At 34.7% G+C, this 13,435-nt stretch overlaps 2 protein-coding genes across 2 annotated transcripts; one reads left to right on the top strand and one right to left on the bottom strand.

Moving 5' to 3' along the window:
- Positions 1–1,247: 1,247 nt before the first annotated feature.
- Positions 1,248–2,258, bottom strand: LOC112082113. The gene has a single exon (XM_024149213.1). The coding sequence runs from the start codon at positions 2,256–2,258 to the stop codon at positions 1,248–1,250; it is 1,011 nt and encodes a 336-aa protein (XP_024004981.1).
- A 1,442-nt stretch (positions 2,259–3,700) lies between these two features.
- Positions 3,701–5,444, top strand: LOC18030311 (indole-3-pyruvate monooxygenase YUCCA2). The gene is made up of 4 exons (XM_006414877.1): positions 3,701–4,378; positions 4,661–4,909; positions 4,992–5,114; positions 5,247–5,444. The coding sequence occupies exons 1-4, from the start codon at positions 3,701–3,703 to the stop codon at positions 5,442–5,444; spliced, it is 1,248 nt and encodes a 415-aa protein (XP_006414940.1).
- The last annotated feature ends 7,991 nt before the right edge of the window (positions 5,445–13,435 follow it).

Genomic DNA, 13,435 nt, shown 5'->3' with positions numbered 1-13,435 from the left:
TGCCGCATGTAATATAGCATGTCCCCAAGCAGAAATTGGGAGTTTTGATTTCATAAGTAATGCTCTAGTAATCAACTGCAAACGCTTAATTAGTGATTCAGCTAAACCATTTTGTGTATGAACATATGCTACCGGATGTTCAACACTTATCCCAATCGACATGCAATAATCATTAAAGGCCTTAGACGTGAATTCACCAGCATTGTCCAGACGAATCGTCTTTAAAGGAAAATCTGGAAAATGTGCTCGTAATCTAATCCATTGAGCAAGTAACCTCGCAAACGCCAAGTTGCGGGTTGATAACAAGGATACATGTGACCATCTAGTAGATGCGTCAATTAGAACCATAAAATATCTGAAGGTTCCACACGGTGGGTGAATCGGCCCACAAATATATCCTTGTATCCTTTCTAGAAAACTTATCGATTCATTATTTATCTTGGCTGGTGAAGGCCGTATGATAAGCTTGCCTAGCGAACAGGCAGCGCATGAGAAGTCATTAGGAACAATCTCATGATTCTTTAATGAATGTCCACATGAATTCATTATTATCTTTCGCATCATTATCGAATCGGGGTGGCCTAACCGGTCGTGTCAAACGCTTAGGTTTTCAGTAAACTTCTGGTTTACCATGGCATTTGCCTCAATCGTACTAATCTTAGTATAGTACATTCCTGTGGAGAGTGCGGGTAGTCTTTCCACAATATTTTTTAGAGCCTTGGGTAATCCTAGTGATATGAAGGTATTCATCACTTCCCTCACTCATACTCTCGATATGATATCTATTTCTTCGGATATCTTTAAAACTCAAAAGATTTCTCTTAGACTTGGGAGAGTATAACGCATCATCAATTTCAAATTGCGTTCCCATCGGCAATAATATATATGCTCTTCCAGAGCCTTCAATTATCTTTGCACTACCCGACACAGTACTCACACTAGCCTCTTTCATTATCAAATGAGAGAAATAATTATTGTCTTTCAAAATGGTATGACTAGTCGCACTGTCTGCCAAGCATAAATCTTCACCATTCATTGTTCTTCAAATAAATAAAATAAGATGAATCATAATCATAATCATAATGATAATAATATAAATAAAATTAAAATTCAAATTCAAAATTCAACAATGTCTTAAAAGTGAAACAATGCATAGAATTATAATAAAAACCAAAACCAAGCAACAACTTTGAATGTAAATAAAACCATAAATAAAACCATAACTAAAACAATCTTGAATCTTTAAATCACTTCTTGGCATGGGGAAGGAAATCAGATACTTCCATGTGAGTTACATCACCATGGTCAAAATCATGTTCGCCATCTTCGTACACCAAGTTTGTCTCCACTTTCTTTCCATTTTGCTTCAATGATTGTTGATAGAGATCAACATAATACTTCGGTGTAAGGCACATACGTGCCCAATGGTCTTTCGCTCCACATCGGTAACATTTATTCTCATTAGTTTCTTTCTCTTGCTTGTTACCATCTCTCTTTTCCCACTTCTGGTGAGAATAAGGTTTCTTGAAAGAAACTCGGCCTCGACCTCGACCATACTCTTGTCTACGTCCACGACCACGACTATGACCACGTCTATAGCCACTTCCTCGGCCTCTGTTATTAGCGTGGTTTTCTTCTTTCCTATCATAGGATGTCACATTCGCTTCAGGGAATGGAGCTGAACCACTTGGACGTAGACCATGATTTTTCATCAAGAGCTCGTTATTCTGCTCAGCCACAAAGAGACTTGATATAAGCTGGGAATACTTTGTGTATCCCTTCTCACGGTATTGTTTCTGTAGGACAACATTGCTTGCATGAAAAGTAGAGAATGTTTTCTCTAACATGTCAACATCCGTAATTGTCTCTCCACATAGTTTCAATTTGGATGTAATCCGAAACATGGCTGAGTTGTACTCACTCACAGACTTAAAATCTTGGAGTCTCAAATGCATCCAATCATAACGAGCCTTAGGCAAGATCACAGTTTTCTGGTGATCATACCTTTCCTTAAGATCTTTCCAAAGAACCTCTGGCTCTTTCACGGTCAGGTATTCGCCTTTAAGGCCCTCGTGGAGGTGACGGCGAACAAAAATCATAGCTTGAGCTTTTTTCTCTTCTTCGGCTGTATTTCCTTCGATAATTGTATTACCAAGCCCTTTTGCTTTTAGATGAAACTCAGCATCTAATGCCCATGCGAGATAATTATCTCCAGTGATATCAAGAACCTCAAAATAAATATTTGTAAGATTCGACATGGTTTATTTTTCGGTGTGAGAACGGATCAAGAGACGATCGCGCTGATAACGTGTTGTAAAACAGTTATCAAGAGAGAGAGGAAATTGGTGTGTCTTATTCCAAAGATAAAGAGAGGTATATATAGTATTACAAAGGTCTAGCTATCACTTCAAGTTTCTGATGTGGGACAAATACAATATTAGTTATGGGCCTTATAATGAGCATCTATATTAATATTCATAACAAATAATTGTTTTTACAAAATAACTGTTTTTACAAAAGTATTTTACTTAACTGAAAAGGCAAAAATATTTCTCCCATTAGCGCAGGTCAATTTCTAGTTGACAAGTATTCAAATAGCAAATCAAATTACTTGGGCAAAAGCCGGGTAGTAAGTACTTGAAAATGAGCGAGTACTCCCCGTGCCTAGCTCTATCGGTGTGAGACCAGACATCAGCATCGGTTGCTGACCAGCAAGATACTGACGAGTGTCACTGAGTGAGACTTGAGTCAAGAGATAAGGCCGTACTAGGTTAAAGGTTATCCTGGTAATAAACTAAGTAAAACTATAACAGTTATTAGTTAATTATGTAATGTTTGTTAGCCATTTGTATTACATTATCTTTTAGTTTGGTTTGACTTTGTAGCACGCAAACTCTATACCGACTATACTGCTTATAATGATCTAACTTTCTTTAAATACTGGCGTTTTGCAATCTGCCCTTTATCAAACTCAAAAGCAAGATACCTAAAGAGGAAAGAGAAGTATAATCGTTAGTTAATGGTTCGTTATCAAATTGCAATAGCCCATAAATAATCCATATAAAGTAATAGTAAAAAAAAAAAAACAAACATAACATGCCCATGCCACTAACCTATCCACCTATACATTCATATTACAAATAGACATATGTATCCATCTCCTTAATTATGTCATGTGTCCATCACTATCTCATCTCTCTTTGCAATTCATATATAGAGTTGGTTCTTCCCCCAAGTGTTTGTTTCAGAACCGCAAACCTCTTCTTCCCTCAAACATTCAAAATCCGAAATCTATGATTGAAATCTCAAATCTTGAGAGAATTTTATTTTATTTTGTTTTTGAAACAAATATTACAAAATCTTCGTCCGTAGAGTTTTCCTAATCTCTAGGGAATATCCGATCTTCTCTTTATCTATTTGGTTTAAATTTCCTTCTTAATTGTTTTCTAGATAAGATCAATGAAACTCATTCTCTCTTTTCACCCTTTGTTCTCGGGACATAATTATCCACGAGTCACAAAAGAGAGTATGAACTTTGTTTACCATATGGGTTTATAAACCTAATCCAAAATCAGTCTCCTACTTCACTTCTTGCATATCTTTAGATCTCTTTCTCTCTCTTTTCTTCTCTCTCTCTCTCTCTCTCTCTCTCTCTCTCTCTCTCTCTCTCTCTCTCTCTCTCTCTCTCTCTCTCTCTCTTATGGAGTTTATAACAGAAACGTTAGGCAAGAGAGTCCATGATCCGTTTATGGAGGAAACAAGGTGCATTATGATCCCTGGACCAATCATTGTCGGTTCTGGACCGTCTGGACTGGCCACGGCGGCGTGTTTGAAGTCGAGAGACATCTCTAGTTTGATTTTAGAACGTTCTAATTGCATAGCATCACTATGGCAGCTCAAAACATACGATCGTCTCCGACTTCATCTCCCTAAACATTTCTGTGAGCTTCCTTTGATGCCTTTCCCTTCAAGCTACCCTACTTACCCGACAAAACAACAGTTCGTCGAATACCTTCAGTCCTACGCTGGACATTTTGGCCTAAAGCCCGTTTTTAACCAGACGGTTGAAGCTGCGAAGTTTGACAGTCGGTGCGGGTTATGGAGGGTGAGAACTGCTGGAGGAAAGAGGGCCGAGACAACGGAGTATGTTTCCCGTTGGCTTGTTGTGGCGACGGGGGAGAATGCGGAGGAGGTGATGCCGGGGATTGATGGTATGACAGATTTTGGTGGCCCAATCCTCCACACAAGCTTCTATAAGAGCGGCGAAATGTTTAGAGAGAAGAAGGTTTTGGTCGTGGGATGTGGAAACTCCGGGATGGAAGTTTGTTTAGATCTTTGCAACTTCAATTCTCATCCTTCTCTTGTGGTTCGCGACTCGGTAAGAATAAAAAAAATAATCTTTTGCGTTTTATTTGCACAAATGTTTGATATCTCAAAGGATATAAATGTAAGAAGAACAATAAAGATGTTTAGAATAGTATCTTGCATTTTCTTTCTGTACAGTATTAGTTACTCTTTAGGGTTTAAACACAACTGTTTAGTAGTCTCTCTGTGTTCAGGCAAGCAAATGTTTACTCTTTGTCAAGGTCTTGTATATGTTATCATGTATTTATAATTAATCTTTTCTGTAGGCTAATCGAGTAGTTAACTAATGCTGCAGGTGCACGTATTACCTCAAGAAATGCTAGGTATATCTACCTTCGGCATATCCACGAGCCTGCTAAAGTGGTTTCCAGTGCAAGTGGTTGACCGGTTCTTGTTACGCATGTCTCGACTGGTTCTTGGCGACACGGACAGGTTAGGACTAGTTCGACCAAAACTCGGACCTCTGGAACGCAAGATCAAGTGTGGAAAGACTCCTGTTTTGGACGTTGGCACTCTTGCCAAAATCCGAAGTGGACACATCAAGGTACATTTATTTAGTCTTGTTCTAAACCATTTATTTAGTATACTGGAATTTTGTTCTTCTATATATGTATTTTTGATTTTAGGTGTATCCGGAGTTGAAAAGGGTAATGCAACATTCGGCAGAGTTTGTTGATGGGAGAGTGGATAATTTCGATGCCATTATACTCGCTACGGGTTACAAAAGCAACGTACCCATGTGGCTAAAGGTCTGTACCATGAGCAATGATGCGTCTACATCTTCAATATTCTTAATTCCTTGATGTTGACACAAGGCAACTCATTTGACGTTTTACATGTTGAATTAACTTTGTTTTGACTTTGATTTGTTTTCTTTGTAGGGGATGAACATGTTCTGCGAGAAAGATGGATTTCCGCAGAATCCATTTCCTAATGGTTGGAAAGGCGATAGCGGATTGTATGCGGTCGGTTTCACAAAGCTTGGATTGCTCGGTGCAGCCATTGATGCCAAGAAAATTGCTGAGGATATTGCGAGTCAACAGAAATTATTACCATTTTCTCGTCCTCAACATTGTTAAACCGAGATTCGGTTTTGATTTGGCAAATTTGGATTGAAGAGAGGTAGTAGTAGTGCATTTATGTAAGGTTCCTAACTCTTTGATTGTGACATATGAGAGTTAGAAAGCAGGGTTAGTTCAATGTTAGGTCAAAGATTTTTGGATTTTTAGGGAGAAAATATTAGATCATGGTCCACCTCTTGTATATATTTATTTAGCTATATGTATGTTCTGCTGTTCTCTTTGTGTAAATATGATTGATGAAGTCTAAGCTATAAAAGCTTAAACTAAATTGTTCCTTTTTGCTTAATTAGTTAAAATGGAGGACAGGGAGGAGTTTGGTTGAGTCTTTAGATTTGGAATTCAGCTTTATGTGATTGTGCATGTTTTAAAGTTCATGTGCTTAATATTAGTGGGTGGTGGTGGTGGTGGTGATGATATGAAGGTAGAGAGCTTTCATTGACATTTAATTATATTGAGGTTTTTTTTTTGCTTTAAATGTTTTTTGGTAATGTTTTTTTTAGTTAAAGTTTAATAATGAGTTATAATACATGATATGAGACTACATACAGTATTAAGAAAACAAATCGGTAAATGGAGAAAAACAGCTAATATAAATAAAATAAATTATATTTCATTTATATTATATTTTAGACATTTAATGTAATGTTACTTATCATATATTATAATATTTCGAGATACACTCTTTTGATTCAGGTAAATGCTACGAAACTGTCAGATTTGTTATAGACATATTTGCACAGATTAGCACTTTATTTTAATTTTTCTTACAAAACTTAACATTTATGTTTTATTTGTCTTTTAACATATAAATTAGATTATAAGAACTATTTTTAGTTGATCAAATTTTGTAATATAATTTGTGTTTTTGTTTTTGTTAACATATAATTTTTAATAAATAATAAAGATTTTTTTTTTCTGTTTATATATAATTTGTTTCTATTAATTTATTTTTTTTCTAATATTATATATGACTGCGATTAGAAAAATATTATTCTAGTTTTGGTGTTATTAATCTGAAAAGATCATAATTATAAAAACATCAATATAACATGTCCATTTATATAAATCCAAAAAGGACCGCGATTATTGAAAAATAATTTTAACTCATTCGTTCAAATTATTTATACATTTTAAATATTTATTCAGTTTGAATTATTAAAATTTCAGGCTTATTAAATAAAAATATTTAATAATATATTATTTTCATCTTTATCATTAGAAATATAATTTAAATTTAAATATTTAAATTAAATCTAAATTAGTATTTGGTTTATTATTTTTATAAAGATATAATAATAACTTATTTATGATTTTTGATAAATAATATAACCTATGTTTTAAAAAAATATATAATAAATTTCTATTTAAATTTAAATTTTTGGATTTATTTTGAAATATAAATTAAAATTATATTATTTTATTATTCTTATAGTAAATTGATTTGTTTGGCACCACAGATAGAAATTATCCAAAAAAAAATTATTAATGAAATCCTGTTTAGACATAAAAAATATTTTTTTATTTTAATTGAATAGATGATAAAAATACCCCTCCTCCTGGTTGTTTGTATACTCTCTACTTGCATATACGCCTTAATGTACAAGGGCTAAGTTATCATGAATAGTAAAAAAAAATATTAAGAATTTATAAACAGTAGTTTGAATGCTAAAAAACAATCCTAAGTCTAATAACGTGCTAATTCTTGCAAACATTTTTTGTTAAATATAGAATTAGCAAAAAAATAAAAGTGAAAAATATGAATTTTAGAATTAGCAAGAATTAGCACGTTTTTAGACTTAGATAAAAAAATCATTTTCTTGCTAAACACGACACTAATAACAAAAATTTATACGATACAAAGAATTTAGCTCAGCAAAAAGATATTAAAAACAAAGAAAAGAAAAATAAATTGAACTGAGCTAAGATCCAGAAATTCATGGTTAACCAAAATATATGTAAACATCAAATTGATTTGAAACATAGCATCGGGAAGAAAAGCTGAAAAAGATGAGTACATATATGAAAGAAATGCATGCTTTCCTTTCCTTATTTGCAGAAGATTCGATTGGCCCCTTAGCTATGGACCAACAACACTTATTTTATGGTTGAATATGGACCAACAATTACTTTACTTTAAATGAAATAAAATAAATAAATAAATCATCCTACTTACACGAATTATTGACATCTGCTAAATTTTCTATGCAAGTTTTGTTATTCTGCTAGTGGGTACATCATTAGACACTCAGCTATATAAATAAACAATGTAAACTTTTTTATCTATACGTATTTCATGTAACATCACTCTAGTTACACAAGCTCAACCGTCAAATTTATATCTTTTATATAGATCTTTTTTTTTTATGTACCTGAGTATTAGGAAAAGTAGATATATACATCTACATGAACAAATATGTATATTTTGACATGTTTTCACGTAATAAAACACTAATTTAAAAAGTATATAGTTACTAGATGATTACTTCGTTTTTAAAAAAAATATATAATTAATGGAAAGCTATAAAAATAAACAATTTACTTTTTCTATCAGTACATATAAACATATTTGTCTAAGATGTTTTTTTTTTGTTTCAAAATATTAAATATTCTCATATTTCTATGGAAACTTTATCTTTACTGATTATTGTGTGACCTATTACATTCTGTATTAAATGATAGTTTTTGAAGATTTTTTTTGTATTTTATCTAAAACATCTTATATTATGAAACAGAGAGAGAATATTAATACTTTTTTGGTGTATATATTTCATATATTTTTATATTTTTTGTTATCAGAATACAAACATAAGTTTCAAAAAAAACAATAAAAGATTGATATCTTTAAGTTATTGGATTTCCACGCTCATTAGTCATATCACAGAATTTAAAGGTCTTTTTTTTGCTAAGGTCTTGATATCGTTAGTGTTTTTGATATAACAAATAATAGTTCTTTATAGTGATGTGATTAAACGTGAAATACATGTAAAATAGTTTGAATATCTACTTAGCTAGACGGACTTTGTAGTATATATACATAATGCATTCATTATTTCATTGTATTTAATTTGACACTAAATGAATGTAAATATATACAATAAATCCACATATATAAAATTTATACGTGAACATCGAAATCACTCGAGTGGACCACAATTTTTAGCCCATGCATTTTTGGCCACATCTATCTTTGGATGGGGTCTAATGTATTTAAGCCTCTTGTTGTGAATGTAAACTCAACTTGAAGTCATTCTCACCTTAGAGATTTGTTGTGAGTTTTTTTCTTCCGCAGGTTTCTTCAATTTTAATTTCTAGTTTGTTCTTATCTCTAGTTTCCCTAGACAGTCAACTTAGACAAATCGAACAGAAACTCTTAATATCTTATATTCTTCCAAAGAACATGTCTTCTTTGAGCATTTAATTTCTCTGGAATTAGTCTTTTCATTTAACGGATAACAATAATTATTCTAATCGGAGCAAAAGTTGATAGTACCATGAACAAACAAAATTCTTCCAAATGTGTCATATGAAAATGAAGAAATAGCAAAAACGAATGAGCTAGATCTCTTATAATGGGATCTTCTTGCTGCATTTGGACAGAAACATGTTGAAAGCATAATCTCTGCTCTCATGCATAAGATTATATATAGCCTCCACAGAGAAACGATGTCTACTAGAAATTTCACATCGTCAGATACGTTGGGACTTGAAGTGGTATAGAAAATCTCTGTCACTCAACTTATATGATTAAATTTGAGTTAGATACTCATGAGCCTAAATATTATTTAGATTTAATGCTAATCTCCAACTATGATGGTCTAACTAGCTAGGTTCGTCATCTGAAAGGTGTGGTTTACTGATTTTTTTTTTTTTTTTGGGGCAAAATGTGGTTTAGTAATCTCACATCAACAATGAGTCTGAACCTAAACAAAAAAAAGTATTTAAAGATTTGGACCAATACATTAATTAATAATTAATTATGAATTGAAAGCACAATTAATTATCCTTGGCATATATCTATCACACGTCAAGTATATATGGAGAATGTTTTCATGTATACCTCTCTCCGCTAAAAGCCATAATATATATATATATTATTTAATTAGGTACATTTAAAAAATAATTTTTATGCTATAAATTATTATATCAAATATTATTACAAGTAACAAAAAATAATTAAAATAGAAAAATATAATTATCTTTCAAATCTATTGAAAAATATGGATTTCTTTTTGTTTCTCATTTAATATAGTATATTTACTATTTAATTTTTAAATTTAAAAATATAATAATTTTTTATATTTTTGTTTTAAATGATATTATATAATAAATTTAATTTAAAAACGTGAAAATAAATATTTTTTTAGTTAAATAACGGGAAAAGTCAAAATTAAAAATTATGATATTAAAAAAGGTGTAATATTTTTTTTTTACCAAAATCTGCTATAGTTACTTAATTTTATGCATAAAAAATATTTTTCAGTTATTTTTACTAGAAATTTAACATGAAAAAATTAATTTTTTAAATAAAAAAGTTTGTGGTGGAATAAAAATCATTAAACAATACATATTAAAAATGCTTTTTTATAATATTTTAATTCAGTACATACATGTTAAGTAAATGGATTAGTCCAATATGAATAGATTATGATTCTAATTTTTTTATATCCACAAAAATAAATCTCATATTTCAAAATATTAGTTTTTAAAATAAGTGCTATATTCAATCTAATAAATATTATAGTTTTTCTTTCAAAATTAAATATAGTTTGTTATATTTTTATTGTTATATATCAAATCTAAATAAAAAAAATATTATACTGTTTTCATATATAGTTAACAAGATAAAACTAATTTTTTATAGTTCGTTGACAGACCATAAAACTCAGTTATTAAGTAGTAACAAACTAGAGTTGATGATATAATATTGTTTAAAAGATTTTTGGTTTTTTTGTGAGGACAAGTTATCCTGTAAAACTGAAAAATACGTGAAAGCCCAAAAAACATAGAGAAAGTGACCCCCCTTCCTGACCACTCAGTTTCCAACATTCTTGTGCCTGACAGTGTGGCCTACGCTGTCAGATACGAAGAACCCAGGAAAAGGTGGTCCATCGTGCTGGATCTCCCGAATCCGACTGGATTCGAGGCCTGGTACTATATGCTTAGGTCGTGTTGGACCTTAAGCCTCACACGAGTCCTAATTTGACTCAGGGGGTCGTTCCTGCAGAAAAGCCATGGACGCCACGTGCAAGCAAGTAATTCATGCACGTAAGAAGGAGCAAAGCTAGCCCGTGATGTGGAAGTTATCCTTTCTGAGAACAAACGCTTTCCACCTCATTAGCCGTACCTGATTGGACATCCTGCCTGAAGCGCGTGACGCTTTTTCGATGAAGAACGCGTTACCTGAGTCACTCTGTGACCTGAGGCGCGTGAAGTTTTTACGATGAAGGACACCATGCCTGAGTCATCCGTCGTGGGCGGCATGACCTGGGACCAGGAACAGCAATGAAGGACACGCTGTCTGAGTCAAACACCGTGAATGAAATGACCTGGGACCGTGAGTCACGAAGGATGCGATGCCTGAGTCACCTGCCATGAGCGAAGTTACCTTGAGCAGTGGGCGAAGTGACCAGTAGCAGTGGGCTTGTAACATGAAAACACAGTACCTGACCATCAGTCAGTTCCCAGAGGGGGTGCCGTCCTGCCAGTCCAACAATAATCCGCAGTCGATCCCTTAGAGATATCCGATTCTCTAAGGGAGAGCCGTCCACCGCAAAACACACTAAAACTGGTAGACCAATCCACAAAGGGAGCCAGTCTTAGGCTGCAAGATGCAATTCTGACGAGGTTCCCAGTGGACAGCTATACTGTTCGCAGAGCGGCATATCTCCGGGTGGTCCGATTACGGGGTGCCATTCCAAAGACACGGCATCAACATGCAGACTAACCCTCCATTGCGCTGGTCTTGTCGGGGGTAAACACCCCGAATGTCGTAACCAATTACTTTCAGGAGGGTCAGAGAAGTATGCTCAACGGAGAGATGTCAGGAGGGAAAGCTTCTTCTTATAATTTATCTTCTTTAATTCTCTCCTTTTTCTCTTTTCGTAAAAGGAGAAGGTTTCTTCATCTTCTCCTCAACTCCATGCTCGTTTCCTCCGCCTCCACGCCAGGGCCTTACTCCGTCGTCCTTTCCTTGGTGCCTCTCCGGGGACTTTCTCCTTTTTGGGTTCGATTTTCTCCAAAAATTTTCCACTTTTTAGAGGAATCCCTCTTTCGGTCCTGACACTCGATACTGGGCCGCAACTGGGCCAATCCTTCCAAGGCCTCTGGCTTTTGTGCCATCAAATTTCTTTGATGAGTACGCATCGTTGGAGACTCGCTTACTATCCTAGTTTGGTGTTCCTTGCCGATTAGACATCTACCCTGTGGATCGACACCCTATGTCCTACAACGTACATCTGTGCACTTTCAGACATTAGAGTTTTATAAACTTAAACTTCGGACCAACGGGCTTGCAAAAGACCTGCGATCCTGAGGTCCATCACCTATCAGGTCCTGTTGGTATGACTTGCTCCCTGTCCGGGCCTCTGAGGCGCCGGTGACTCCCCCGACGTGGCTTCTATCTTCCCTGACGGCTGGGAACTTCATCTTTGTCCGTCCCAGGTGTCCTTCTGACTTCCTTTTCGAGTGGTCACCTCTGGGTACACGGTATTATTTTATGCCCTTTATGTTGTTATCTGTCGATTTTTCCGTTTCCTCTTCTCAGTCTTCTCGTTTACAGGCTCGGACCCAGTCGTCAGGTCCTGGTACCTCTCCGGAATCCCCTCTTTCTTCTCCACCCCGTAGTGGTTGGAGGAACTTCCCTGGGAGCGACGGCAAGGGCTCCTTTCATCCCCTTTGGTAGGTGGTTGTTGATTTACGTCTCCTCCGCCCTGTCTTTTGCTCTGTTTTTTCCTTTTTTTTGGAGTCTTATCCCGTGTTTGTTCTGACAAGGAATTTGGCATTCTGACCGTCATTTGGGAGCGCCTCAATTCGTTCTTGATTGACTACTTCTGGCTTTGGTGGTCGGGTTCTTCCAGAGTTCGTCGCATGTCGTCGGCTGACTTATTCAGCCCTTCACATGTTAATTTTCTCCTCTTTTGTCCGACCCTCCAGACTTTCTTGCTTCAGCTTGTGACCTCCTTTCGCCTGTGTTTTGACTTCCATGCTCCTGAAGAGACTCCTTATTTTCTCCCTCGCTTGTCTATGGAGGCTTTGGAAGCTATTGGGCCTCAGCTAGCTTGTCTTCGAACCTTCATGGATAAAAATGGGCCGTATGGGGGGCGTCATACCCTTTAGCCCCAGAATTCGGCAGCTCACCTGAGGTCTCGTGAGACGGCATCATTTTTCCACCATTACCGTTCTTCTCTTCTTTTCACTACAAGAAAGATCGGGTTTTAAGTCGGCAGATATCGACGTAAAAGCGACGTAAAAGGGCATTTACGTCGAATTAGCGACGAATGAAAAATCGTCGTAAAACAATCGTCGTAAAACCGAAATCGTCGTAAAATCGTCGTAAAATTACCAACGCAGGAAAATCGTCGTAATATCGTCGGAAATTATTCATCGTAAACTCGACGTAAATTTTCCAACGAAAGTACAACGAAATAAGTCCATCATAAGAACGACGTAAAATCGATGTAAGATTACATCGATTTAACAACGATTAGGAGACGAACATTTTCAATTAAGGGAAATTAATTTTTTAATCATCGATGTTAATTCGTCGTAAAGTTTCGACGCAGATTCGACGTAAACATATTCGACGTAAATTCGTCGTTAAATGTTCGACGTTAGATCGACGTAAATTTACGACGAATTTACGTCGATTTATAAATTAATTATTTAATTCGATTTTAATTTAATTAATGAATTTTTAAAATAATCAAAAAATTAAAATAGAAAAAACATTTAATAAATTTAATTCGAATATTGAAAATAATTTATATATA

Source organism: Eutrema salsugineum, unplaced genomic scaffold, assembly GCF_000478725.1.
Source record: "Eutrema salsugineum unplaced genomic scaffold, Eutsalg1_0 scaffold_1, whole genome shotgun sequence".
Taxonomy (NCBI): domain Eukaryota; kingdom Viridiplantae; phylum Streptophyta; class Magnoliopsida; order Brassicales; family Brassicaceae; genus Eutrema; species Eutrema salsugineum.
Note: the sequence above shows the minus strand (reverse complement) of the source record. Positions and strands in the feature narration are given on the sequence as shown.

Bases quoted from the DNA above. Each gene is read 5' to 3' on its own strand.
- LOC112082113 (XM_024149213.1), bottom strand. From the start codon at position 2,258: ATGTCGAATCTTACAAATATTTATTTTGAGGTTCTTGATATCACTGGA.
- LOC18030311 (XM_006414877.1), top strand. From the start codon at position 3,701: ATGGAGTTTATAACAGAAACGTTAGGCAAGAGAGTCCATGATCCGTTT. The intron at 4,379-4,660 runs GTAAGAATAAAA...CTAATGCTGCAG, and splicing joins CTCTTGTGGTTCGCGACTCG to GTGCACGTATTACCTCAAGA. The intron at 5,115-5,246 runs GTCTGTACCATG...TTTTCTTTGTAG, and splicing joins ACGTACCCATGTGGCTAAAG to GGGATGAACATGTTCTGCGA.